The sequence below is a fragment of the Schistocerca piceifrons genome, chromosome 4 (genome assembly GCF_021461385.2).
Source record: "Schistocerca piceifrons isolate TAMUIC-IGC-003096 chromosome 4, iqSchPice1.1, whole genome shotgun sequence".
Taxonomy (NCBI): Eukaryota; Metazoa; Arthropoda; class Insecta; order Orthoptera; family Acrididae; genus Schistocerca; species Schistocerca piceifrons.
Genome location: NC_060141.1, coordinates 614,400,572 through 614,425,996, shown reverse-complemented (window position 1 = coordinate 614,425,996; position 25,425 = coordinate 614,400,572). Strand labels below are relative to the sequence as shown.

General features: G+C 40.0%; 1 protein-coding gene across 3 annotated transcripts in view; it reads left to right on the top strand.

Annotated features, from left to right (window-relative positions):
- LOC124794751 (endoplasmic reticulum-Golgi intermediate compartment protein 3) overlaps positions 1–25,425 on the top strand; it is a 95,431-nt gene that overhangs the window by 21,787 nt on the left and 48,219 nt on the right. For 2 of the 3 annotated variants that reach the window (XM_047258365.1, XM_047258367.1), the window contains exons 2-6: positions 1,150–1,308; positions 1,392–1,508; positions 5,518–5,546; positions 18,452–18,519; positions 18,670–18,835. In XM_047258365.1, coding sequence (XP_047114321.1) covers positions 1,150–1,308; positions 1,392–1,508; positions 5,518–5,546; positions 18,452–18,519; positions 18,670–18,835 — 539 coding nt within the window. The remainder of the gene's footprint in view (positions 1–1,149; positions 1,309–1,391; positions 1,509–5,517; positions 5,547–18,451; positions 18,520–18,669; positions 18,836–25,425) is intronic. The other variant, XM_047258366.1, reaches the window with a different exon arrangement.

Here is a 25,425-nt window from a genome sequence, read left to right as displayed (position 1 = left end):
TTTTGTGGGAAACTGAATAAAATGATACTAATTTTAGGTCTGTAAGTCACATATTTTTTGAGATATGGTGTTTTTAAGGTTCTAAAACATTGACAAAAAATTGGATAATTTGGAAGTTTTGAGAGTTAGTAATTCCCAAATAAAGGGGTTTTCGTGTAAACAACTAATACTATAAATGTACGAAAGTTATCAAAATATGAGATGTCAAGACCTTGACCATTGGTTAATTTCACATGGACTGACCCACTCATTTTCTTTGGCAATAGTTGTTGCTTTCTTCAGCTCCATTACTGCTAGCAATTGAATATTGTGCAGAGCACAACCATGGTGCTTCTTCCATTAGTTTTAATAATTTCATTCATTCATTCATCTGTGAAACAAGTTAAGATACATATTATCAGAGAAAAACATCTCTTAAAAACTTGATATGTACACTGTATTAACAATAATTGTATTGCGTAATATTATTTGTGCTTATGCCAACTGAACATAACAGTAAATACTAAACAAAGCTGCTACCTGTAAGATAAAAAGATATCTTTCTCAGTTATATGAAATCGATGCTGTTAACCTTCTGTCAATAGCATTGGTATTTTCAGAGAAAATAATTACCTACCGATGTAACACTAGAGGCTTGTTTACAATCCACTATTTTTTGCCATGTAACTGACAAAAAAAATTGTGTTGTCTTGTACTGTGATAGTGCAGATCACAGTTCAGCTGTAACTGATTTATATTACCAGAAACAAAAGTCATTAAGGAATAAAAGTACTAAGAATTCCTAGATTATCAAAAAGGCCTCCGGAAGATGTGTGGTTATCTAATTTACTCAGTATCAGTCTGTTTGCTTCTGCTGAAATTACACATTGTGGGAATTTGGACTGAAATTCAGGCATTCCCAAAATTTTGATAGTTTCTGTAAATAATGTTTGACATGAACAAGAGCCAGAAATCATGTATCAAATTGAGTAGTTGATATCTGTGGATGAAAGAATAATTGGAAATGAGTTGGATTCTAATTAACTGATGTAAAAGATATATCTTACGATTGTGTGAATTATGTTTGTGACTGAAGTAACACTGTTCTGAGTAGAAACATGAAAGTGTTTGTTCGTAGTCTTAGTCTGTTTCATATCTTTTCTCTTTCAGTTACTATATTGAGCGGTATCATAATGACATTGCTTTTCGTCTCGGAACTACAGGCTTATCTGTCACCAGACGTTTCGGAAGAGCTATTTGTGGATACTTCAAGAGGAACCAAACTCCGGATAAATCTGGACATTATTATACCTTCTATTTCTTGTGAATGTGAGTGTAATGTAGTGATAAAAAGCATGTCGCAGTTTTATGATTTTTCACAGTAAAACTTTATTTTTGTTTCATTGCTGTAGTTTTGGTGCTTGATGCTATGGACACATCAGGCGAGCAACATCTGCACATTGAGCACAATATATACAAGAGAAGATTAGATAAATCAGGAAATCCAGTTGAAGAACCACGAAAAGAAGGTATGTCATTCTCTGCCTCACCAGTTTTTCGTAGTACAAAATGATTGTGCTCACATGCTTGCCGCCTTGAACTGTGCTTATTCAATTCGTCTATGGTTTAGATAGTTTCAGGCATTGAAAACTGTGACAGTTTAGCATCTGATATTCCTGTGATGCATTATGCAAGTCAGACACCAATAAATGTGAAAGAAGGATAAGAACTGGGTAGCTAAAAAGTGATGATAGGATTAATTAAAAGAAAAAGAAGTGATTCAAAGTAAAAGAAGTGATCCAAAGAGAGAATGTTGTTTTTATTATTTTTTAACATAAGTATTACATTTTCTACAACTGTGTAAAATCTAATCTGTGCTAATTATAAAACTGAAAACCCGCCGTGACTGTTTGAACATGCTGTTCTCCAAAACTACTAGACCAACTTCCATGGTGTTTTCACAGGTAATTTGAGCATAGTCTGAGGGCAATGTATTGGCTTTATTTCAAGAAAATATGGACCATGGAAAAAAAGAAGGAAAAAAAATGTGATTTTATCAAAAACCATTGTATCTGTTTGTTTGAAAAGGTTCATCTCCAAAATTACTAGACAAATTTTCATGCAGTTTCCACAGGTAACTTGAGTGTAGCATGGGGCAACATATAAGATGTATTTCATCAAAATCTGAACATGGAAAAGAAAGATATCACAATTTAAAGTTCTATCTAATATCATTTACTCATCTTAGTGGTACAGATGAATAATCATCAAAGTGTAGTACACCAAATAACCAGTACGTAGTGCTGTTGGTTTCATAGCACACCAAAGATCCTATAGATGGCGTTCCCGGTGAACTTATGTTACTTAGTGTCAGTTGCTGTTCATGTGGCCAGCTCTCCTGTGTTAGTGAAGCAAACAAGCTCTTTGTTCATATCCTCAATCATACTACTTCACCATTGTATACTAAGAAACTTTGTAAGTTCAAAATAAATTCGACATGTATGAAGTCTCGGGCACAGCCCTAAATGAATACCGGGGCAACTCCAGGTTTCTCAGCTAGTGACAAATAAAACGTGCTACTATTACCTCCTTATTTTATTTCACCATCCATTTAGACTTTCTGCTCTTTCATTGATAGGGTTTCTACTCCTCCATCATTAGGTGGACAGACCTATTACATTACTGATGTTTGAGAGAAATTGATTTTAAGTCACTTTGCCAACTTGTGTTTGCTATGAGATATGATGACAAATGCTACAAATAGTTTGTAGTATTGCTAATACATGTACAAGTAAATTGTGGATGATATTGAGTTTAAGTTGTTGTTACAAACTGCTGCGTGTTTGCCAGATTAAGTCACTACAAGAAGCACAAGTAGTTTGCAGTATTGGTAAAGTATACACGATGTGATCAAAAATATCCGGACACTCCCAAAAACATAAGTTTTTCATACTAGGTGCATTGTGCTGCCACTCCTGCCACGTACTCCATATCAGCGACGTCAGTAATCATTAGACACCATGACAGAGCAAAATGGGGCACTCCGCAGAACTCATGGCCCTCGAACACGGTCATGTGATTGGGTGTCGCTTGTGTCATACGTCTGTACACGAGATTTCCACGCTCCTAAACATCCCTAGGTCCACTGTTTCCAATTTTATCGTGAAGTGGAAATGTGAAGGGACACATACAGCACAAACGCGTGCAGGCCGACCTTGCCTGTTGACTGACAGTTGAAGAGGGTCATAATGTGTAATAGGCAGACATCTATCTAGACCATAACACATGAATTCCAAACTGCATCAGGATCTACTGTAAGTACTATGACGGTTAGGCGGGAGGTGAGAAAACTCGGATTTCATGGTCGAGTGGCTGTTCATAAGCCACACATCATGCCAGTAAGTGCCAAACGACACCTTGCTTGGTGTAAGGAGCATAAACTTTGTACGATTGAACAGTGGAAAAACATTGTGTGGAGTGACAAATCACAGTACACAATGTGGCGATCCAATGGGTATGGAGAATGCCCAGTGAACGTCATCTGCCAGTGTGTGTAGTGCCAACAGTAAATTTAGAAGGCAGTGGTGTTATGGTGTGGTTGTGTTTTTCATGGAGGGGACCTACACCCCTTGTTGTTTTGTGTGGCACTATCACAGCACAGGCCTACTTTGATGTTTTAAGTACCTTATTGCTTCCCGCTGTTGAAGAGCAATTCGGGGATGGTGATTGCATATTTCAACATGTTTGAGCACCTGTCCATAATGCACGGCCTGTGGCGGAGTGGTTGCACAAGAATAACATCCAAGTCCTGACCTGAATCTATAGAACACCTTTGGGATGTTTTGGAATGCCGAATTCCTGCCAGACCTCATCGATCGACATTGATACCTCTCCTCAGTGCAGCACTTCATGAAGAATGGGCTGCCATTCCCCAAGGAACCTTCCAGCACCTGATTGAACGTATGTGTCTGAGAGTGAAAGCCGTCATCAAGTCTAAGGGTTGGGCCAACACCATATTGAATTCCAGCATTACCGATGGAGGGCGCCACGAACTTGTAAGTCATTTTCAGCCAGGTGTACGGATAATTTTGATCACATAATGTATATAAATTATGTGATACACTGATATTGTCAAGTTTCCTTCCCCTGTAAAAATTGTGATTCATATCAGAGTCACTGTTATAGCAATTAAATGTAATAATTAACCAAATTCTCCTTGATATGTGATCTATTTGTCGCCATTGATGTCCTAAGCACCGATAAATGCTGACAGTATATAAAAAGTACATTCTTTGCTTGTATCAATCTGTGAAGTAAGATAGTAATTAATGAAATGTATTTGTATGGCTGTGGTAATGTGGACATCATTTGTAGTGACTTTTGGAAGTAAACAACAAGCAATATTATTGTTTAGAATGTAGGCCTAATATCATGTATTCATTTGTTGCAATGTTATGCAATAAGCTTGGAAACTTTACAAAAGTAGCTGAAAATCAACATCACTTTCACTTCAACAGAACAGCAGCATTGTCCACTAGAAAGCAAGGGAGGATAAAACCTCGAACTTATTTGTAATTTGAGATAATATTAGTCTAAAACAAAGTAGGGAAAAATATTTTAACAGCAATAATAATTAGAAAAGTAAGAAGGGTCAAAGAGAAGATTGGAGGGAAGGGAAAAAGACTCAAAGTAATGATGGAACAGAAAAGCAACAAAAAGAAAATGAAACACTGTTTGGGTAGCTTGAAATATGACAGATCAAAAGTTGGAAGGAAGAAGATTAAGATTTAGTATCATGTTGACAGCAGGGTCATTAAACATGGAGCAGAAGCTCAAAATGGGGTAAATTTGGGAAGGGAATTAGCCATGTCGTTTTCAAAGGAACTGTCATGGCAACTGGTTTAAGCATTCTAGTGAAAACACATGAAGTCTCAGCCTGATTAGTATGTTGGTGAATTTAACCCCAGTCATGGACATCTGCAGAAATTTATTCAAGAAGGGACAAGATTCGGTCATTCTTGATATAACTGTTGAGATGGATTTAAGAATGTGTTGTATCCAAGAATTACATTTTACTAAAAGTACACCAAATGTATTGCTTGTGCAATGGGTTCAACTTAATATTTTTGAAAGGTAAATTTATTTCATTATGATATGCAAAGTACATTTTTCTATTTTATTAATATGAGTACAGACACCACCTCCTTGATTTAATGATCTGAAATTATGATCCCCCATATGGTTGTATCCACCCTTGAGAAAATCCTTTTCTTTATGTCGTAATGTTTAGTGTAAATAAACTTTGTGTAAATACACCTTTTTCATTGTTTAACTTCACTCATTTAAGATCAGCTTTGATACAGCTGTAGTTAATTGTAAAATTATCCATTCTGTTCTTGTGTATTGTTTACTCAGTTGACATGTTTCTATATTTCATGCCTGTTGATATTTATTGTTCCCATAGCATGCATTTAAATTGCACCATGCAGAAAAAATTGTGTAGATTTTATATAGTGTGTATCTTTCTTGTTTTTACAGATTTGGGAGCTACAATAACTGGTGCACAGGTAATTATGACAAGACGTTTGTGTGATAAAGGACATAATTTAATACTGTTTGCAAAAGACCTATCAGAAGGGAATAAAACTTAATGTGTATATAACCTAAAGAACAATTAAATATAGGAAGCATTAAAACAATATTCAATTTTTAAAACTGGTAATCATTGAAGTTTCCATGCCTCTGTATGCCGTGAGACTGGTTAAAATTGGTTTAGGCCAAATCTTTTTCCAAGTTCAGTATACAAGGTGTGATCAAAAAGCCATTATCATCATATCATCATCATTATCTTCTTCCTTTCATGGATTATGCTGTTGCCCGTTCTGAACTCACAAATAGACAAAATCATCCTCATCTTTTTTGATGTCTTCTGATATATGTTTTTCCATTCACCTTGTAGGTCAGCATCTTCTGGGGAATTCTGTGACGTGGCATTCTCATGAGATATTTCTCCAATCTTCTTCACCTTCCATGGCCGCTTGCCCCATTTCCTTCAGAAATTTTTAAAGGACCAAGTTTTCAAGGTCCCTGTGGGTTCTGCCTTGTTGGATACCGTTATCCAGGAAAATGGTGTGCCTCAGGGTTGCGTCCTGAGCGTTGTCTTTGCTATCACCATTAACCCTATAATGGCCTGTCTCTCACCTGACATCTCTGGCTTTCTTTTCATTGATGATTTTTCAGTCTATTACAGTTCTCCATGTCCTTATCTCAGTGAGCGTTGTCAGTGATGTCTTGATCATCTTCACTCGCAGAGCATTGACGGTGGCTTTTGTTTTTCCACTGACAGAACCATTTGTATGAATTTCTGGCAGTGCAGTTGGTTTCTTCCACAGTATTTACATCTTGGGTCTGTTGCTCTTCCATTCAGTGAAACTACAAAATTCCTGGAGCTCGTGCTCAACAAGCAACTTTCTTGATCCTCCCAAGTGCCTTACCTGGCAGCCCGCTGCATGCGGTCCCTCAGCATTCTACATGTCCTCAGGGGTACTTTCTGGGGAGCCAGTCAAACCATCCTCCTCTGTTTGTACCGGTCCCTTGTCCGTTCGAAACTAGACTATGGGTGTTTAGTTTATGCTTCTGCACATCCATCCCTCTTATGCCGTCTCAATACTATCCACCATCGTGGCATCCGTTTGACCACTAGTCCCTTTTACACTAGTGCGGTTGAGTGTCTGTTTGCAGAAGCTGCCAAACTATTGCTGTCCTACCACCATGAGTTTCTCCTCGGCAGATATGCATGCCATTTCTCTGCCCTGCGTGGCCACCCATCCTATACCTCCTCCTTCGATGATGCCTTTGATTGTACAGGGCGTGTCTCTCTTTTCTGTTACCCCCCCGGAGTTCGCTTTCGGCTCTTTGTGTGGCAGCTTAACTCCCTTCACACTACCTGCGCAATAGTACCTTTATGTACACTGATGGCTCTTGGACTGACTGTGGTGTAGAGTGTGCCTTAGTTGATGGCACTGAAATTTTTCAGTATCAGCTTCCGGAGCATTGCTCAGTATTACAGCAGAACTCTACGCCCTGTATCAGCCCACACAGTACATCTGGTGACACAAGCTTTGCAGTTGCATTATCTGCTCCATTCAAAGCCTCTGTGTGCTGTACACAGTCCATCCCTTAGTGCAATGGGTCCAGGAAAGGTTGAAGGGTACAATTTCCATTCACACAACTGCAGAAACTATACAGGATATAGGCCAAGTACAATTGCCACTTGGAAAACTCCAGAAACTATACAAGTTATAGGCATCCTAGAGAAAGGTTCTTCTACTGTTTTTGTAACATCATGAGCCACGTTCTCAATCACGAAAATGTTTTCAGGACTATGCCCCCTCTACCATCTGCTCCTATTGAATGATTGTCTTAATAGAAGTTGATACTTTGGCAGTTAAAGCATCCCAACACAATCTTGATGTCTTGGTCATGAAAGTCATTTGGCTTGTGGAAGGTAAAATCAATATTAGATGGTTTGTACACTGATGTAACAGTACACAACTGTAGTTCAATTGCCAAAATTTTAATGTTGTTTGTGTCCATCATACTTATTGACTTAATCTCGTATCTCGTCGTACAAAGATAATACTACCATATTGTTCATGAGGGTGTTCTAATGCTGTCTTCATGCCTTCAATTTTTGCTCTTCAGTTGTTACCCTTCTGTGTATTTCTTCCATGTTAAAATGTCTCATGAATGTTGTTTGCATTTGTCTGACAGTAAGACTTCTTACTTTCTTGACAGTCCTTCAATATTTAATGAAGATGTCACTATTTTTAGTTTTAAAGAGGTCCAATTTCTCATGTCTTCCATTTTTCTCCTATGTTTCGTGATGGTAAAAGGACTAGTTGTTGACACTAGTTCACCATTTCCAGGATATGCACTGTTTGTTCACTCTACAATAATCATTCGCAGAAGCTCCTTCCATGCACCTCCGTACACCCAGGCATTACTAACAAGCTATAATAAAATGAAATGAAACTGCCAGTCAACTGAGTGATGAAATTATTACATGTGTACATAGTCGCATGAAAAAGGATATCCACAGTGAGAGTTCCGTCTCCGAAATGTTCCCTTCCTAAGGAATGAAAGTCATATTCTCAGTTCCCACAGCCCTAGGTTTGCACATCTTCAAAAACCTCTAATGTCTATTGCCAGCTAGAATTTATTTCAGTGTTACATGCCCAGATATGGCGTTAACTATCCATGCATTGGTCATTGTGGCATGACAGTAATTGAGTTAGTGGTAGATGATAATTGAGATAATGATGGCTTGGATATGGTTAGCTGAAATGATTAAGACATTGAAATGAATTGTCTCACTACCTTAGCAGCTAGAACGGCCACACGAGTTCCCATTCTTCATTTCTGTCATATGTTCGAAGGTTCCGAATGTGCCAGTTTCGAGATGTATCACAGGAAAAATAAAAACCGGTTGCTAGCATCTTCTGCCTCTGGAGGAAGACAACTCAGCAACCCAAATGAATTTGGGAGATGTAATGCTCATGCAAGACTATATCCTGTAACAATTGCAGCTTCTAATCTTGTCTGAAGCAGCATGGCCCCATGTAGGACACACATACTCCAAAATGGGTTTATAAAACCTGAAACTATAGTTCACAGTTACTACAGACTGTAATTGTAGAATACTGTTGTTAGGCGTATTCAACAAAGCTTTCACTGCAATGGAAGTAAATTTGACAAACTTTTGCTGAGTCAAATGTAATGTCTTGTCGTCTCCTCCTCCCGTCCACCTGAACTGTTAATTGAATTACAATTGTCGTCACTGCATGAGCAGTGAATTTTGTGCAAAATAAACATAAAAATTTGTTTATTATTGGAATAGAGCTTATAGTGAGACCAAAAGAAAATAACAAAAATGAGAGAAAAACTGAAAATGTGGCTGGGAATGTAAAAACAGGTTTTAACATACAAAATAATGAGCAGATAACAATTGCTCTCAAAATTTCTAAATCACATGTAAATATTTTGCCCCTACTGACATGAAACCTATGGGGACCCCTAATTCTGTGTCAACATATCAGAATGATCTATTTCTTTTAAAAATACAGTGATTGCTACATTTTTAAATTTTGGATACTGTAAAACATCTACTTAACAAAAAATCTGTACACTCTCACTATTTATTCAAAACATAAGAATTTTATTCCATAACACTGTGCAAATATATTCTTATACTAGCAGAAAATGCTCCTATAGGAGCACAAGAAAGATGAATATACTCCTGTTTAAAGAGTTTTGACTGAAAAGTGGGGTACCAGCTGCCTCATTTTACCTTCCTCAGCACCTTTAAAAATTTTCCCAAAAGTTTTGGGATGCAAACATACTCACACTCTTTTAAACATGCAACTTGCCTTTCACTCCCACCTGCTCCCCTAACTGTAACTCATTCACACCCACTAGTCCATTGCTGTAAGTTGGTTATACCTACCCACTCCCACTTGCCCATATTCACTCAGTCATTCAGCCCAACTCATTGTCATTATTATCTGTGTTACTATTTCACTGTCTTCTGTGTCACAGCCACTGCCTCCTTAATTCTGTTCTGCTATGACTGTTTCCTCTCACTGTCAATGTCTTCCTCTTGTTCTCTCTTAACTGCTACTATCTCATTCATTCTTCCCTACTGCTCCTGTCTCTTCTCACTGTAACCCTCTCTCTTCCTCATACACTCTGTCTCTCATTATCACTGGCTCTCACCCACTTCTGCTTTCTGCATCTCTTTATTCCTCTCCCACTGGCAGTGTCTCCTTCTCTCTTTGCCTAAAACTGTCAACTATGCTCCTCTGCTACTGTGTTGCTCTCATTCTCTCACTGCACTGTCTACTGTCTTCCAGTATTTATTACTTATCCATCTTATCACCCCTGCCATTGTCTTCTTGCCTCTCAGCATAAAAAAAGCATTAATATTTTTACATGCCAAAATTTTCAGAAAAATTTATGAAAGTGCTGAGAAATGTAGACTGAGACAGGTGGTATGCCACTTTTCAGTCAGAGTATTTTAAACAGGAGCATATTCACCTTTTTTGTGCTATGATAGGAGTATTTTTCCACTGGTTCCCTTCTTTTCCCTGCCATAGCAGAGCATATCATTCATAAATTTTGATAGTTTACTTAATGTGAAATTTAAATACCACAAAACTAATTTTTACTCCCAAAACTGGATTTTACATGCATAAAAATTTTGCATGTCCTTCAATATATAAATTATCTCAAATGTGGATGCACAGAAAACAACCATATTTGCAGATGACACCACAATTATACTAAAAGGAGTCATTAAAGACAAATTACAGCAATCAGTAAACATCATCACAAAACAATATAGCTGGGCACAGAATAATCAACATGTAATAAATAGTGAAAAAGCCATTACACTAAAATTCCACAATGCTCCAAACAAGGACATGTTTATCCCATTGGTCTCTATCAATGACGAACTAGTCAGTAACAGTACTGAAATCAAACTCCTAGGACTTTGGCTGCAGAGCAATGTTAAATGGAGTAAGCTTATTGAATACCTTAATGCAGAACTGATATCAGAGATGCTGGAGTTGGTGGTCATGTGTGCGTGAGGTGTGCTTGCTTTTGTGTGTGTGTGTGTGTGTGTGTGTGTGTGTGTGTGTGTGTGTGTGTGTGAGAGAGAGAGAGAGAGAGAGAGAGAGAGAGAGAGAGAGAGAGAGAGAGAGAGAGAATTTTGTCTGTGTGTCTCTCTTGACTGACGACTGAAAGCTACATCTAAGTGTCTTTTAATTGTGCCTGTGTGCAAGTTGACATTTCTTCTTTATGGTAAGTAGAAATCTATCTTTTTGTACATTGTTAATGCAGAACTCAACAAGACATGTTACCTTCTTTGCTCACAAAAAACATTGTGTAGTGAGAAAATAGTAATGAATGCATACCGTGCCTACTTCCATTCTTGCCTTAAATGTGGAGTCGCTTTCTGAGGAAACTCTAAAACAGCTAATAGCAATTTCAGAGTACAAGAAGGGCCATTAGAATCATCTCGACACAGACCATCAGTGAGGCAGCAACGTCAGTTCTTTCCAAAGGTTTAAACTTCACAGTTATGCCCACAAAGATTCCCACAGAATAGATCATTCAATCTGTGGAGGCATCACTCCACCAAGTACCACGTGTCAAAGTAGAGAAGATAAGGCAGGAAACTGTAAGAATCTTACGAATAGCAAAACCACCCAGAGCCAATATCACATGTGAAGAAAGACAGACAATATCGGAGCTCAGGAATAACAAGGATATTGTGGTCCTACATGTGGACAAAGGAAACGCTATGGTGCTGATGGCCACTTCTGAATATGAAAAGAAGATGGACGAACTGCTTAGCGATCCCATTTACAGAGTACTAAGGAGTGACCTGACGACGAGGATAGGCAGAAATATGAAGGCCCTCGTAAAGGACTCAAGAATTTATCCTGACACAGCCAAGAGACTAATCACCAAGGTGCCTGTTCCTCCTAGAATCTGTGGAGTACCTAAGCTCCATAAGGAGGGTTATCCGCTGAGGTCCATAGTGAACGGAATAGATTCACCTACGTATTATGTTGCAAAACATCTGGCACCTAAGTTACGCCGTCTTGTGGGACAAACAGACTCCTACGTGAAAGACTTTTCCCACTTCATACAACTGATTAGGGAACAGAGAATAAAGCCATCAGACATTATGGTCAGTTTTGACATCAAGTCTCTCTTCACTAACGTACCCATTGAAGAGACTATGTGCATTGTACGGGATCGAATCCCACCAGATATCTGCGATCTGGTGCGCTTATGCCTGTCATCTACGTACTTCACCTGGCAGGGAAAATATTACGAACAGTTAGATGGAGTGGCAATGGGTTCCCCGCTCTCCCCTGTAGCTGCGGACATCTTCATGGAAGCCTTTGAGCAAACAGCCCTAGCTTCTGCTCCATTACCTCCCAGTTGTTGGCTACAATATATGGATGACACATTCGTTATCTGGCCTCATGGTGAAGTGGAATTGGGAAACTTCCTCCAGCACTTAAATAGCCTGCAGAAAAATATTAAGTTCACACATGAGACTGAAAACAATGGTACCTTGCCATTTCTGGACGTGGAAGTATACAGAGCTGCCGAAGGAAAACTGTGACACAAAGTGTACCGGAAACCAACGCACACTAATCGGTACCTGCATGCAGAGAGCCACCACCACCCAGGTCAAAAGTATTCTGTTCTGCATACATTAACTGCCTGAGTCTACCGGATAAACGATGAAAATAACATCAAAGAAGAATTAAAGGAGCTACAACACATGTTTCATGCCAACGGCTATGATGACAACATCATAAGAAAGTTAGCTAAAACCAAAGGGAGCAGAACATGTGAAGGAGGCAAAGAAGAGGAGCTTCCACTGGTGCACTTACCATATGTAAAAGGCATCAGTGAACGGCTAGGCAACGTCCTCCTCCGACAAGGTTTCAGATCGATTTTTCGAAGCAGTCACAAGATCCACGAAATTATAGGTTCCACCAAGGATGTAGTCAACAATCTTAAGACTGCAGGTGTTTACGAACTATGGTGTAAGTGTGGAGCTTCCTACATAGGAAAAATGGGGAGACCTGTAGCTTACGAGTAGCAGAACACGAACGCTATGTGCGATTACAGCAACATAATAAATCAGTGTTAGTGGAACACCACTGTGACTGTGGACAACCTATCAGGTTCCAGGAAGCCCGAGTACTGGCAAAATAATCGTGGATGCGAGAACGCAAAATACGGGAGGCGATCGAAATTATTAAGCAGCCTGACAACATCAACAGAGAAGATGGCTACAAACTCCTGGTGTCCTGGCTGCCAGCCATCCCAGTCCAACGGGCCACGAGTGGTCGTGGGGCAGAAGCTACACGGGACATGAACGTATCTGCACAAACAGCTGTAGAGCAACTGTCAGTACATTTCCGTGCACACCAGGAGGAAAACTTGCCGACCAGAAGCCGAACGCTGATTGGCGGACAGCTACCAACCGTTGACAACATGGTCATCCACAAATAGCCTCTTTCCTTCCATCTTCCCTTACATCATGACTAGCCAATCATATTAGAGGGCCAATTAAAAGTTTTAGAACAGTGACGTCAGACATCGATTGTATGTAATAAATAGAAGCACCTATCCCCATGCAAAACCACTCGCGACCTGAGGAAGACCGTTGAAATTCGGCCAAAACATCGGTTTTAGTTTATTATTGTTGTTAGTTTTTAGCAATGACGCAGTATAATACCCAGAAGAATTTTAATCTCTATGACACTGGCCGCAGAAGCCTACATTCTTATAACATTAGAATCGTGTTTGGATGCAAATCTAGAATCTCTTGCAAACCTTTATCTAAGATATCTGGTGTTATTCCCTTATCATGTGTATACATCATGGAAATCCTTATATTCATCAAAATGAATGTATTAGATAAGGACAACAGATTGCAAAAAAAACTATGATATACATGATCATTTTACCAGAAAAAACAAAAAAATTACATGTAACCGAAATCAACACATCTCCATACCACATAGGTGCTTTCCACATGGGAGTTAAACATTATAACAAACTTCCTAAAAACATAAAAGCTGTTACTGAGGTCAAAACCTTTGGAAAATCTCTAGTCATATTTATAGCATCACTGCTTTTAATCCATTGAAAAATATTTAAATACACTGAAGAGTCAAAGAAACTGGTATAGGCATGTGTATTCAAATAAAAAGATATGTAAACACATTGCGGTCGGCATCACCTATATAAGACAACAAGTTTCTGGCACAGTTGTTACATAGGTTATTGCTGCTACAATGGTAGGTTATCAAGATTTAAGTGAGTTTGAACGTATGTTAAAATCGGTGCATGAGCGATGGGACACAGCATCTCCGAGGTAGCGATGAATTGGTGATTTTCCCCGTGCAACCATTTCGCAGGTGTACCGTGAATATCAGGAATCCAGTAAAACATCAAATCTCCGACATCACTGCCGCTGGAAAAAGATCCTGCAAGAACGGGACCAATGATGCCTGAAGAGGATCGTTCAACATGACAGAAGTGCAAACCTTCCACAAATTGCTGCAGATTTCAGTGCTGGGCCATCAACAAGTGTGAGCGTGCGAACCATTCAACGAAACATCACCTATATGGGCTCTCGGAGCTGAAGGCATGACGCAAATCTTTATGCCTCGCCTGGGTGACATTGGACTATTGAGGACTGGAAAGATGTTGCCTTTTCAGACAAGTTTCATTTCAAATTGTATTGAGCAGATGGATGTGTACAGGTATGGAGACAACCTCATGAATCCATGGACCCTGCATGTCAGCAGGGGACTGTTCAAGCTGGTGGAGGCTCGTATTGGTGTGTGGCATGTGCAGTTGGACTGATAATCGACCCCTGATACATCTTGATATGACTCAGACAGGTGACATGTACATAAGCATCCTGTCTGACAACCTGCACCCATTCATGTCCATTGTGCATTCCGATGGACTTGGGCAATTACAGCAGGACAATGGGACACCCCACACATCCAGCATTGCTACATAGTGGCTCCAGGAACACTCTTCTGAGTTTAAACATTTCCGCTGGCCGCTAAACTCCCCATACACGAGCATGTCTGGGTTGCCTTGCAACATGCTGCTCAGAAGACCTCTCCGCCTCCTAGTACTCTTACAGATTTATGGACAGCTCTGCAGGATTCATGGTGTCAATTCCCTCTGCACTACTTGAGGCATTAGTCCAGTCCATGTCATGTCCCATCATGTCCGCATGCTTGTGGGGCCCTATACAATATTAGGTAGGTGTACCAGTTTCTTTGGATCTTCAGTGTAAATACAAAATGTGTAAAGTGTTTTAATGTAACCTTAAATAAGTATGCCTAGAAATCACTTCCAGAAGTGTACTTATAACTTGACATGTACAATGTCTTATGTGAAAGATGCTTTGTAGACAACACCAATAAATACAATACAATACAGTGCAACAACATGGTGTCTCAGAACCCTTCTGATAATAATGCAGATACTTACAACACTTTTCTCTGTGCAATGTCACATTATAAACTAGTTTTCTCCTCACATCTGATTTTGTGTGTACAGGCAGGATAACTTTGAACCTCTGCCTCTCGGAAATGGATGTAGATATCAAGAAAATTTTCAAGATTGTTGGAGGTCTGATCTTAGGAATTGTCATAAAAATTACACCAATTTGCTGTGCGTAACTGTCTTGGAATTTGTGACTCGATCTTAGTACCCAGAAGCCATGGTTTGTGGTGTTTCTCAACAATGGTTGATTTTTGGAAACAGAAGATGGAACTTCTAGATAAATGCCTTGAGAATATAACGTTAAAATTTGAGCAATTTTCTGAGTTTATTTATAATTTAGATTTTCTGGTGTTGTACATGGTGGTGGTTGATGCCTGGCAGAGGAGATGGACTTAGCCATCAGGGGGCACTGCGGCTGCTTAGCTCTATGCTCTCACAGAGAGAGCACCACTGTCTCACCACATGACTACATCAGCCAATTGCATTTCGTGTGGCCGGTATATAGGTGCTGCTCAGTGCACAGCCGGTCAGTTAAGTTTTTGTGCTTGATACTTTCAGGTCTATCTTTGCTGCTTTACTGTACTAGGACTGCTTGATAACTACCTCGCTTGTCACCTAGTTACTCTGTTTGGTTGCATCTTGGCCTTGTTCTTATCATGGGGCGACAGCATTACTTAGCACATCGTTGTCGTCTAGGTCATTTATCCTTGCCCAGGTCTGTTGTCTTATTCACCGTCCATCTATTGCATTTTGTTGCCCTACCATTAATTTGGATTACTCTTCTGCATGTGGGTCTCCTGCCTGCTAGCTTCCTCGATTTATCCATTTCTTCCAGAGTTCCGACATGCATACCAATATCTTGCTACTTGCAGATACAGCAGACTTTGCCTCACACAGGATTTTACACATGTATTTTATGTGTGCATGTGAGGTACCTTTGAACTTCTTTATCTCAGAAATGGAAAAAGATATCAATAAAATCTTCAAGAATGTTTGAGACTGGGATCTTAGGAATATACTGTAAAAATTACAGCCTTTTGCTGTTCGTAGCCATCTTGGAATCCAATGCTTGGTTTTGGTACAAAAATGGTAAAAACAACCTTTTTTGGGGTTTTCTAAGGAACTGCCCATGAACTAATGGTGTTTCCATAAATCTCGTCAAGCCCACCATAGACCACATCAAATAAAAACGAACCAACCAATTTGCTCCATTCTGTTTATCCTTCTTCCTACGGACAGTTGTGGGACCTCAGCTGTTCAGTACAGAATATCAAATCAAAACACCTTTCACCTCTCTTGTACGAATTCACCTTCTTCAAAGGGATTCCTCCTTTTCACTAATATGCTGAAAACATAATAAGAATCAAGAGTGGAGGCAATAGTTTCGTTCACAGATTTTGTGAACAGATTTCGGTGAAATCCTAATTGATTTTTAAGTAGTGTGAGTTTTTTTTTCTGTTCTCTGTTCACAGTATAAAGGAAACTCAGCATTCACTCTTGGGTGCACATTTTGAAATGTCTCTCGAAGTTTGTCTTATTCACAAATGCAACAGTATCTTGGCATAATAAACAAATGTGTGGACCATTTCTTTCTGTGACATAAAATTCATGTTCCCATTCGGAATGGAAATGATAAATTTTACGTTTATTTCATACACCAATCATTATGTATGAGGTCATAGAACTATATATTATTTTCTTGATACAACATCACATGTGAAGGCCTTAATCACAAAATCTCCCTGATAACCAAACATGAACATTGAGAAAATATTCTCTTCGTCATGACGAATTGTATTACGTCGTGGAAGTTGGTAGTGCACCATAATGGGATGAAACTCACCGATTTCTCCCAACACATACTGAACCTTTTGTACTAACAATTTTCCTTTTATGCTCACAGTACTCAGGCCATCTTTCAAATAAGCACTCGTGATGTACCATTAGATCATGATAGACATGTTTCTGACCCGTGCTGTAGACCAAGCTGTTCCAGCTTAAGTGCCCATCCACGGACATCCAGACGCCCACGGATAGTGGCGGTCAGGGCTGAGTAAACATCTGACCCTTCAGTAGTCAGGCAACTGGGCTATAATCTACATGACTATACTGTCCTGGTCGAATACGCACTGATTGTGGTGGCCAAGTGGCTTGTACAAGTGCAAAACGTGCAACAGAACTGTGGTGGGTAGTGTTTACTACCTTTGGTTGTCTGTGGGCAAGCTAACAGTTGTGCCTAGACACCCATGGGCCATGAGACATTGTTGGAATGGCCTGCTGTACACCTTGTCAGGATTTTCACCAACAGATTGTGCCTGTCCAAATCTGGTCCACAAACACATTATTTGTACTTGTACCAACCAACTACAAAGGTGTAATTCTCCTATTACCCTCTGTTATACTGTAGTAGAAGAACTGTAAAATATCTTGTACTGTGTCTTCAGATACCTTTCACCATGCTATGTAATAAGGAATATTGTCCCCAAAATCCTTTCCATTTCTCCTAAAATGGTATTCAAGTACCCACTCATCGTGCAAAATCTGTCCCTTTTTTACTCTTACATCTAACCCTTTGTCGATTTCTTACCTTTGTGTGAAATATCCTGCTGCAAGATATGTCCCATTCAGCACATATTCTTTCTCTGTGTACATCTGTCCTCTACAAATTGCTGCAAAATTTGTAACAAAAGGTACATTTCACTGTATCAAATGTTAAATTTTCATCCTGCTCCATTGCGTGATTTCTATGGGATAAATGTACAGTGAGCTAAAGAGTCCTCATACTTTCTGCCCAGAAACCTAGTTCTGCAAATTTCATAAGCGGATTGTAGCGAAATGTATGGCATCTTTCTTTGAGCGTCTACCAGTTACAATTTTTCATTGTTTCTGTTATACGTCCTCATTAATTAAACAAGCCTATGGTCTTTCACACCAACCTTCTTTGTATATATGCTCAATCGCTCCTTGAGCAGCATTCAGTTACAAGTGTTTTGTGTGCAATTTCTTTTACGGAGAAACTGCAATTTCCCAGAATTCTACCAGTGGTGTATATGGCCAATTGCTCTATTTACAACTGAGAGACTATGTGGTTGTTCCCACTGCATATTTCTACATATTGTTACACTTTTGGTGTTTAGTGTGTCTCTAACAAGTCTTGGTGTAACATAACAGACCATGGAAAGAGTGATGATTATTGAGCAAGCAAAAAATTTTGTTGTTATTACCAAAGAGTTGTAACATGATTAAGTCTGCTTCTGGTGGGAGCATCCTTGCCAATCAGCATCTGTAAATAATTTCAGTCTGTATGGAAGCTCAGAGAGATGTTTGTGTTATGTACTGATATTAGTTTTCGCAGGACACTAACACAACAAAGGAAACTTGTGGAAGCTGCTATGGGGCTGGTGGACCAAATGAGTAAGTTGCCGTATTGTCTTTTTGTAGTACTGTTTAATTACTCTTTTGCCAAATTTTGCTAGATAGATAGTGTAACATGTCTAGTACTTTAAGACAAAAATAGGTTGTATATGTGAGCATTTGTTTTCTGAAAATGTAGTTAAATTTTAGGTGTTGTAATACATGTGAAGCAGTTAAACAAGCATACAGGAGAAAACAGTGGGCAATTGACAAGTTGCAAGATGTTAAACAGTGTCAAGTGGAGAATTATTCAGACAAACTGAAAACAGCTTTTACTGAAGCTTGTCAAATATATGGCTATATGGAAGTGAACAGAGTAAGTAACAGTACTGCCATTTTTACTGTTTACCAGTGCACTTTTGTATCACAGTTTAATTATATTTGCTAAGCCTTTATTTGCGAAAAAAAGAGAGTATATTAGATTGTTCTAAAAAAGAGCAACTCATTTCATAAGTGGATAGCTTACAACAAACAAACAAACAGAAAAGGGTGTCGGAACTTTATTTTGCAATTTATTATTTTTATTTTAGACGTGTCTTAAAAACATATACGCGCTAAAATGCATTGTTCCCTGTTTGCAGATTCTTGAGGTTATACATTGTATAAACTTTAATGTCTTCATCTTGACAACTGTGTAGAATGGGCCTGTAGCTATATGATCATGTATATGTGGGTAAAACGATTTATTTATTTATTTATTTTTTTTTTTTTACAACCACCCTTCGAGTTCATAATTAATGGCAGAGGAGTAATGAAGCCAGAGACTTGAGACAAGATGATGAATGTTTAATTATTTGTCTGTATCTGAATTGCTGTAACAGATACCCAATAAATAACAAACCAGTGGTGACTTATGAAAAGACATTTTCTTTTGGATACATTAAATCCAATGTTATGCCTTTGATAATGGAACTATATGCTTTAGAAGATGATATTAAAGGTAGCTGTTTGGAGGTAATTTTTCCCATACTCCCAAGACCACACACAATTTAAAGTTCTTAATTTCAGAAATACGGTAAGGGCTCCTTCTTCACGCTTATTGAATTCATTGACTTTGCATCCTCAATAGCCCTTCATCTATGATAATCTGTTCTGTCTTCCTTGCATACAAGCAGTCCACCTGCTTAGCTGGGTGGTAACGTGCTCCCCTCCCAAGCTAGCGGGTCCGGGTTCGATTCCTGGCCGGGGTGGAGGTTTTCTCCGCTCGTGGACTGGGTGTTGTACTGTCCTCATCATCCTTTCATCCTCATCGCCAGCGTGCAAGTTGCCCAATAAGGTGTCCAATGAAATAAGACTTGCACTTGGTGGCCGAACTTCCCCGAATAGGGGCCTCCCGGCCAATGATGCCATACGCTCATTTCCATTTTATTGTAAACAAGCAGTTAATTTCTTTGTGGTTGATTGCATATTTTGCTTATTTCTTAATTATCATCTTCCTCATGAATGTCACAGATTTTTTTTTATTTTTTAAAGGTTAGATATTTGTCTGCTTATGTGACATTCTTTTATACAAATAAAGTACATTGCTAGTCATTGAAATTGTAACACCAGGAAGGACAGGAAGCATATACGGTACTGCAGGAAGAACACAAGATTAAATTTGCAGGGCGCCAAGTTCAGTATACAGAACTGCCACCTCTGGCAACAGCAGTGGCTTTAATCTAGGTGAGCATTAAGGCAGACTGAATGTGGACGGTAGATACGAGTGCACAAGAACCTCGTTTATCCAGACTGGGTGGGTCAGGACATAATCCAGGTTACCAAACATCCAGAAATATTCTACTAAATGCAAAAACTCAAATATGTACCGCAATGCAGGCCTACAAACCCTTTATTTTGCCACAACAGGAAAACATTCATAGGCACTTAAACTTGAGAGTTACTGCAGTCTGTTCATATTTATGATTATGTACTGAAACTGTGTGTGTGTGTGTGTGTGTGTGTGTGTGTGTGTGTGTGTGTGTGTGTATTTTGTTTCAAACTTGTGTGGCATTTTAGAGCAGTATGATTGTGGAGATGGGGGTATTTTCAGAGAAAATTACTTCTTCAACTTTTTTTAAAGTTTTCTGCAACCACTGTGTCCCACAAACAGCTTTTAACCATTACTGAAAACTGGCTTGTGCCTTGATGAGGTTTCCATCCCTCCAACCAACCTTGGCTGACTGTGAAGTGATAATCATTATTGGGTAATTGCTGTTTAAGTTTAGGACCTTTTCCCACAAGATAGGACTGCATATTGGAACACCATACTCTTTTTTCCTCACTGAACCAAATGAATATTGCTTCATCCAATGTTTTCTTTCTTGCTTACTTTATTGTACCACACTTCTGCAAACTGTCTTTAGTTATCATTTTGCAGCAGAGGTCTTCAGTTTGTTTTTGGTTCTTCTTCCAGTCTGATGTAGTTGATATCCCTGCACCATATTCCGCAGCTATGTTTCTCTACAGTCCTCCTTTGTCTGTTCTATTTAGCGCTTCCGACTCTTTGTCCATCAAAACAACCACTTTCTTTTGCTTGGATGCTATTTCACGTACACACACTCAAAACAAGGAAACAAACTAACAATACTGGTACAGCTTCTTAACTCAGTAAAGAACAGACCCACACTGACTGTAGTAAAGGTTACTAAAAGCATGAGACTGGTGATCTGTATGTCACCTGTGGTTCCGTCATAACGACTGTGCATATACCATTTTGTACCAACTTTATACCATCCTTTTTATGTTAAAAAAAGGACAAGGAAACAAAAAATGACTGTGAATAACCCAGATTAATGAGGACCGGATAAAAGAGATACTTGTGTACATCATTCCATGCTGTTACAACTCGACCAGAGTTAATCAATCACAGTGGTTGGTGTGTGGTGACATGCTAATCTTTTGGCAAACCATGATCGGACCTTTCCAATGGGTGAGAGACCTGGGAAAGTACTAGCTAGGGCATCAGTTTAAGTCTCCCTGTATGTTAAAGTCCCCTTGTATGCAGCTAGGTCAGGGAAAAATAGACAGCATTCCATCTTGTGTTACCTTGCAGAAAAAAAATATCACAGGAATTTCGAAGGTAGGGTACAGTCACTAGCCTTAACAAAACACAAATGTAATGGCTGCTGTCCAAATTACTCGCTGGGTGAACCAGAGATCATCATGTTGTGTAGCCAATTGCTTCCCATACCTTCCTATCATGTTCTAGGCCTGAAGATGAGAAATGAAATCTGATGTTTGCTCTCCTTGGAACAACTAGACACGGGTACTTCAGTTGTGAAGCAGTACGCAGAACCAAGACTCATCGGAAAAGATGACACTGTGCCACTCCTTTGTCCAGTGTTGTTAAGCCCACCACTGTAGGAGCACCTCTCTCTGCTGTCGTATCAAGTGGTTGCCATGTTGACAGAGGATCATGCTCTAGAAATTATCACACTGTTTTTGTACATACTTGTCTTGCTGCAGACAAACCCATTTCCTGGCTCAAGGTATGTAATGTGACTACAAGAACCTGCAAGGCTGAGCAAACAGTATGTCTGTACTCCCAGTCACTAGTCACTTGAGGCCATTGAGATCCTCCATGACATTGAGTATGACCCCCCTGAACACATCAGTTTTGCATTTTCGTAACAGTCATGGAATCATGACACAACATGAGCAGCAATATTGCAGAGTGATAAACTGCAGTCTCAATAGGCCACAGTCCTGCTGCTGTCTAATTCCAGCACATGTTGGTAGAAGTTTCTTCTTGGTGTGTGTGGTACAACATGATCCTACTGACAAAAAGCATTCAAATGCTATTTCTGATCAAGTACCCCCTTAGTAATCTTTCCATATACACGGAATGTAGACAGTCTTCTCTTACCTAGTTTGTGCAGATGTGCTGAAATGCATTTGCAAAGATGTGACAATGCTGCAGAACTGTCCTGCCAGCACAAATGTCACTTCTGTAGCCGATGGTAGGTACTTGACCCAGAAGCAGGGGAGTGGGACCCCAGAGGAGGAAGAACTCGATACAAAGCGAAAGTCAGGTCTTTGTTAGCCATTTTCAATGTAAGAACTGATTGTCCCAGCCTATCACCCCTGACAAATAAACACCTATGTCAGCAAGTCCGCCCATATGATGCACCTTGTGTGCCATTCATGATAACTTTGTCTCTTTTTTGTCTGTGAATAGTTTACCTTGTGTCACTGATAGCGTCTTTGATGCATAAGCAATGGGCTGCTCGGTGCCATTTGGGTTATAATGTGACAGGACTGTACCAATACCGTACTGGGACCTGTTGGTGGTCAGTATTAATTGTTTACCAAACATAAAAGCAGCCAAACAGGGAGCGGAGCACAAAGACTGCTTGAGCAACTGAAAAAATCCATTGACAATCTGCGGACCATGTTAATTTTATGCCCTTTTGGATCTGGTTAAGAGAATGGCAGATGTATGTGTCCTGGGGAATTAACTTACAAGGGAACCTCCCCATCGATCGCACCCCCCCCCAGATGTAGTTATAAGTTGGCACAGTGGATAGACCTTGAAAAACTAAACACAGATCACTCAAGAAAACAGGAAGAAGTTGTGTGGAACTATGAAAAAAAATAAGCAAAATAAACAAACTGAGTAGTCCATGCGCAAGATACGCAACATCAAGATCAGTATGAACTGACGAGCGCCGTGGTCCCGTGGTTAGCGTGAGCAGCTGCGGAACGAGAAATCCTTGGTTCAAGTCTTCCCTCGAGTGAAAAGTTTAATTTTTTATTTTCAGACAATTATTATCTGTCCGTCTGTCCGATGCGAGGTAACTGCGCCGTAGTATGGGGACGCCACACCTAAACAAACATCGAAACACACGACATCAGTCGACTACAGCGCACGGAAGAGAGAGTATTCTTGCTGACGAGGCTCCCTGGCTGGCAGTTGACTGTTCGCTACTTTGGACGAGAGTGCATTAAATATGTGAGATGTATTCCTTTAGTCTACTAATCGCACGGTTTTGCGGTGCGGTCGCAAAACACAGACACTAAACTTATTACAGTGAACAGAGACGTCAATGAACGAACGGACAGATCATAACTTTGCGAAAATAAAGAAAGTAAACTTTTTCACTAGAGGGAATACCTGAAACAGGGACCTCTCGTTCCGCAGCTGCTCACGCTAACCACGCGACCACGGCGCTCCTGAGCTGACACTGTGCTTGATGTTGCCTATCTTGCGCATGGACTACTCAGTTTGTATATTTTGCTTATTTTTTTCATAGTTCCACACAACTTCTTCCTGTTTTCTCGATTGAGCTGTGTTCAGTTTTTCGAGGCCTATCCACTGTGCCAAATTATAACTAAATCTGAGGGGGGTGCGATGGGGAGGTTCCCTTGTTAGTATAATAAGAAACCTTGCCCAGAAAGGACTGGAGCTCCTTCATGTTCTTGAGTGTTGGCATGTTGACAATAATATTGACTTGTTCATCTGTAGGGATGATGTCATCTTTGCTAGCACATGGCCTGGAAGGTGCACCTTACGGGCAAAAAAACCTTCATTTTGGTGTAGAACCCATGACCCAGATGACATCAAGGTAGTTGATGCAACAGGGAATGTCGTTAATAAATGCTCCATGTATCTTTGATAAATTCCTGGGGCAGAAGAAATTCCAAAGGGCAAGCAACTAAACTGATAAAGCCCAAAAGGGTCATAGGGCACTAGGAAACAATGAGAAGTAGCATCCACTGATATGCATCACATAAGTCAATAGAGGAAAATACTGGGTCCCTGACAGCCTCACCAGCACTTCCCGTGAATGGGGAATACAATACTAGATCCATAACACAGAGTACATTGACGGTTTGTTTGTAATTGCCACAAAGGGTGTGCTGCCATTTGTCTTGTGAATCACTACCAAATGGGTGTCCCACTGACTAGATGAAATAGGGGAAACAACACCAAGTTCCTGCCAATGCTGCGACTCAGCCTTGAGTGTGTTGCAAATGACGAGGAGGATGGGGCAGGAGTAACAAAATTTTGGTACTGATGATGGCATAAGGAACACATGAACCTCAAATTTTTTGCCTAGCCCAAGATATTCTCAAACAGCTGGTCATACAAATTCAGTAAAGAGTCCAAAAGGAAAGGTGACTGATTGGTACATTAAGTGAACTGGAATCCAAAATCAAAAACCGAGCGAGGTGGCGCAGTGGTAGCGCACTGGACTAGCATTCGGGAGGACGACAGTTCAATCCCGCGTCCGGCCATCCTGATTTAGGTTTTCCGTGATTTCTCTAAATCGCTCGAGGCAAATGCTGGGATGGTTCCTCTGAAAGGGCACGGCCGACTTCCTTCCCTAATCCGATGAGACTGATGACCTCGCTGTTTGGTCTCTTCCCCCAAACAACCCAACCCCAACCCAAAAACAAAAGAAACATTTTGTGCCATCAGTGAATTTACCACTAACAACGTAAGTTGCATTTCAGCATTCTTATAACCTAAAACTTCCTGGCAGATTAAAACTGTGTGCTGGACCAAGACTCGAACTCAGGACCTTTGCCTTTTGTGGTCAAGTGCTCTACTGTGCCGTGGGAGAGAAGGCTTTTTTGCAGGCATCTGCCCTGTCACCAGCACAGCGTGAGAGCAAAGCAATTCTGCATTTGGTTTGAGCAGCTCCTGCATCTACTCGTGCTGCAGCTATTATTGCTTCTGGAGGCATAACTGTTCCTGCCACCATTGCGAAAATGTCAGGTCCACGGTGCCCACAGATTAACACTATGAAAATATAAATAAATAAAATATTCACACATGTAAGAAAGACCTCTGTTGCCACTCTGGTATGTGTACACACACGGCAGTGCCCTGGAACCATCCTGTCAGAACAAGTGTGACTACTCTAGCCTAGCCTACGCTAGGTGCTCAATCCAAAAGTTGGGGAGCAGGGCTCTGGCACA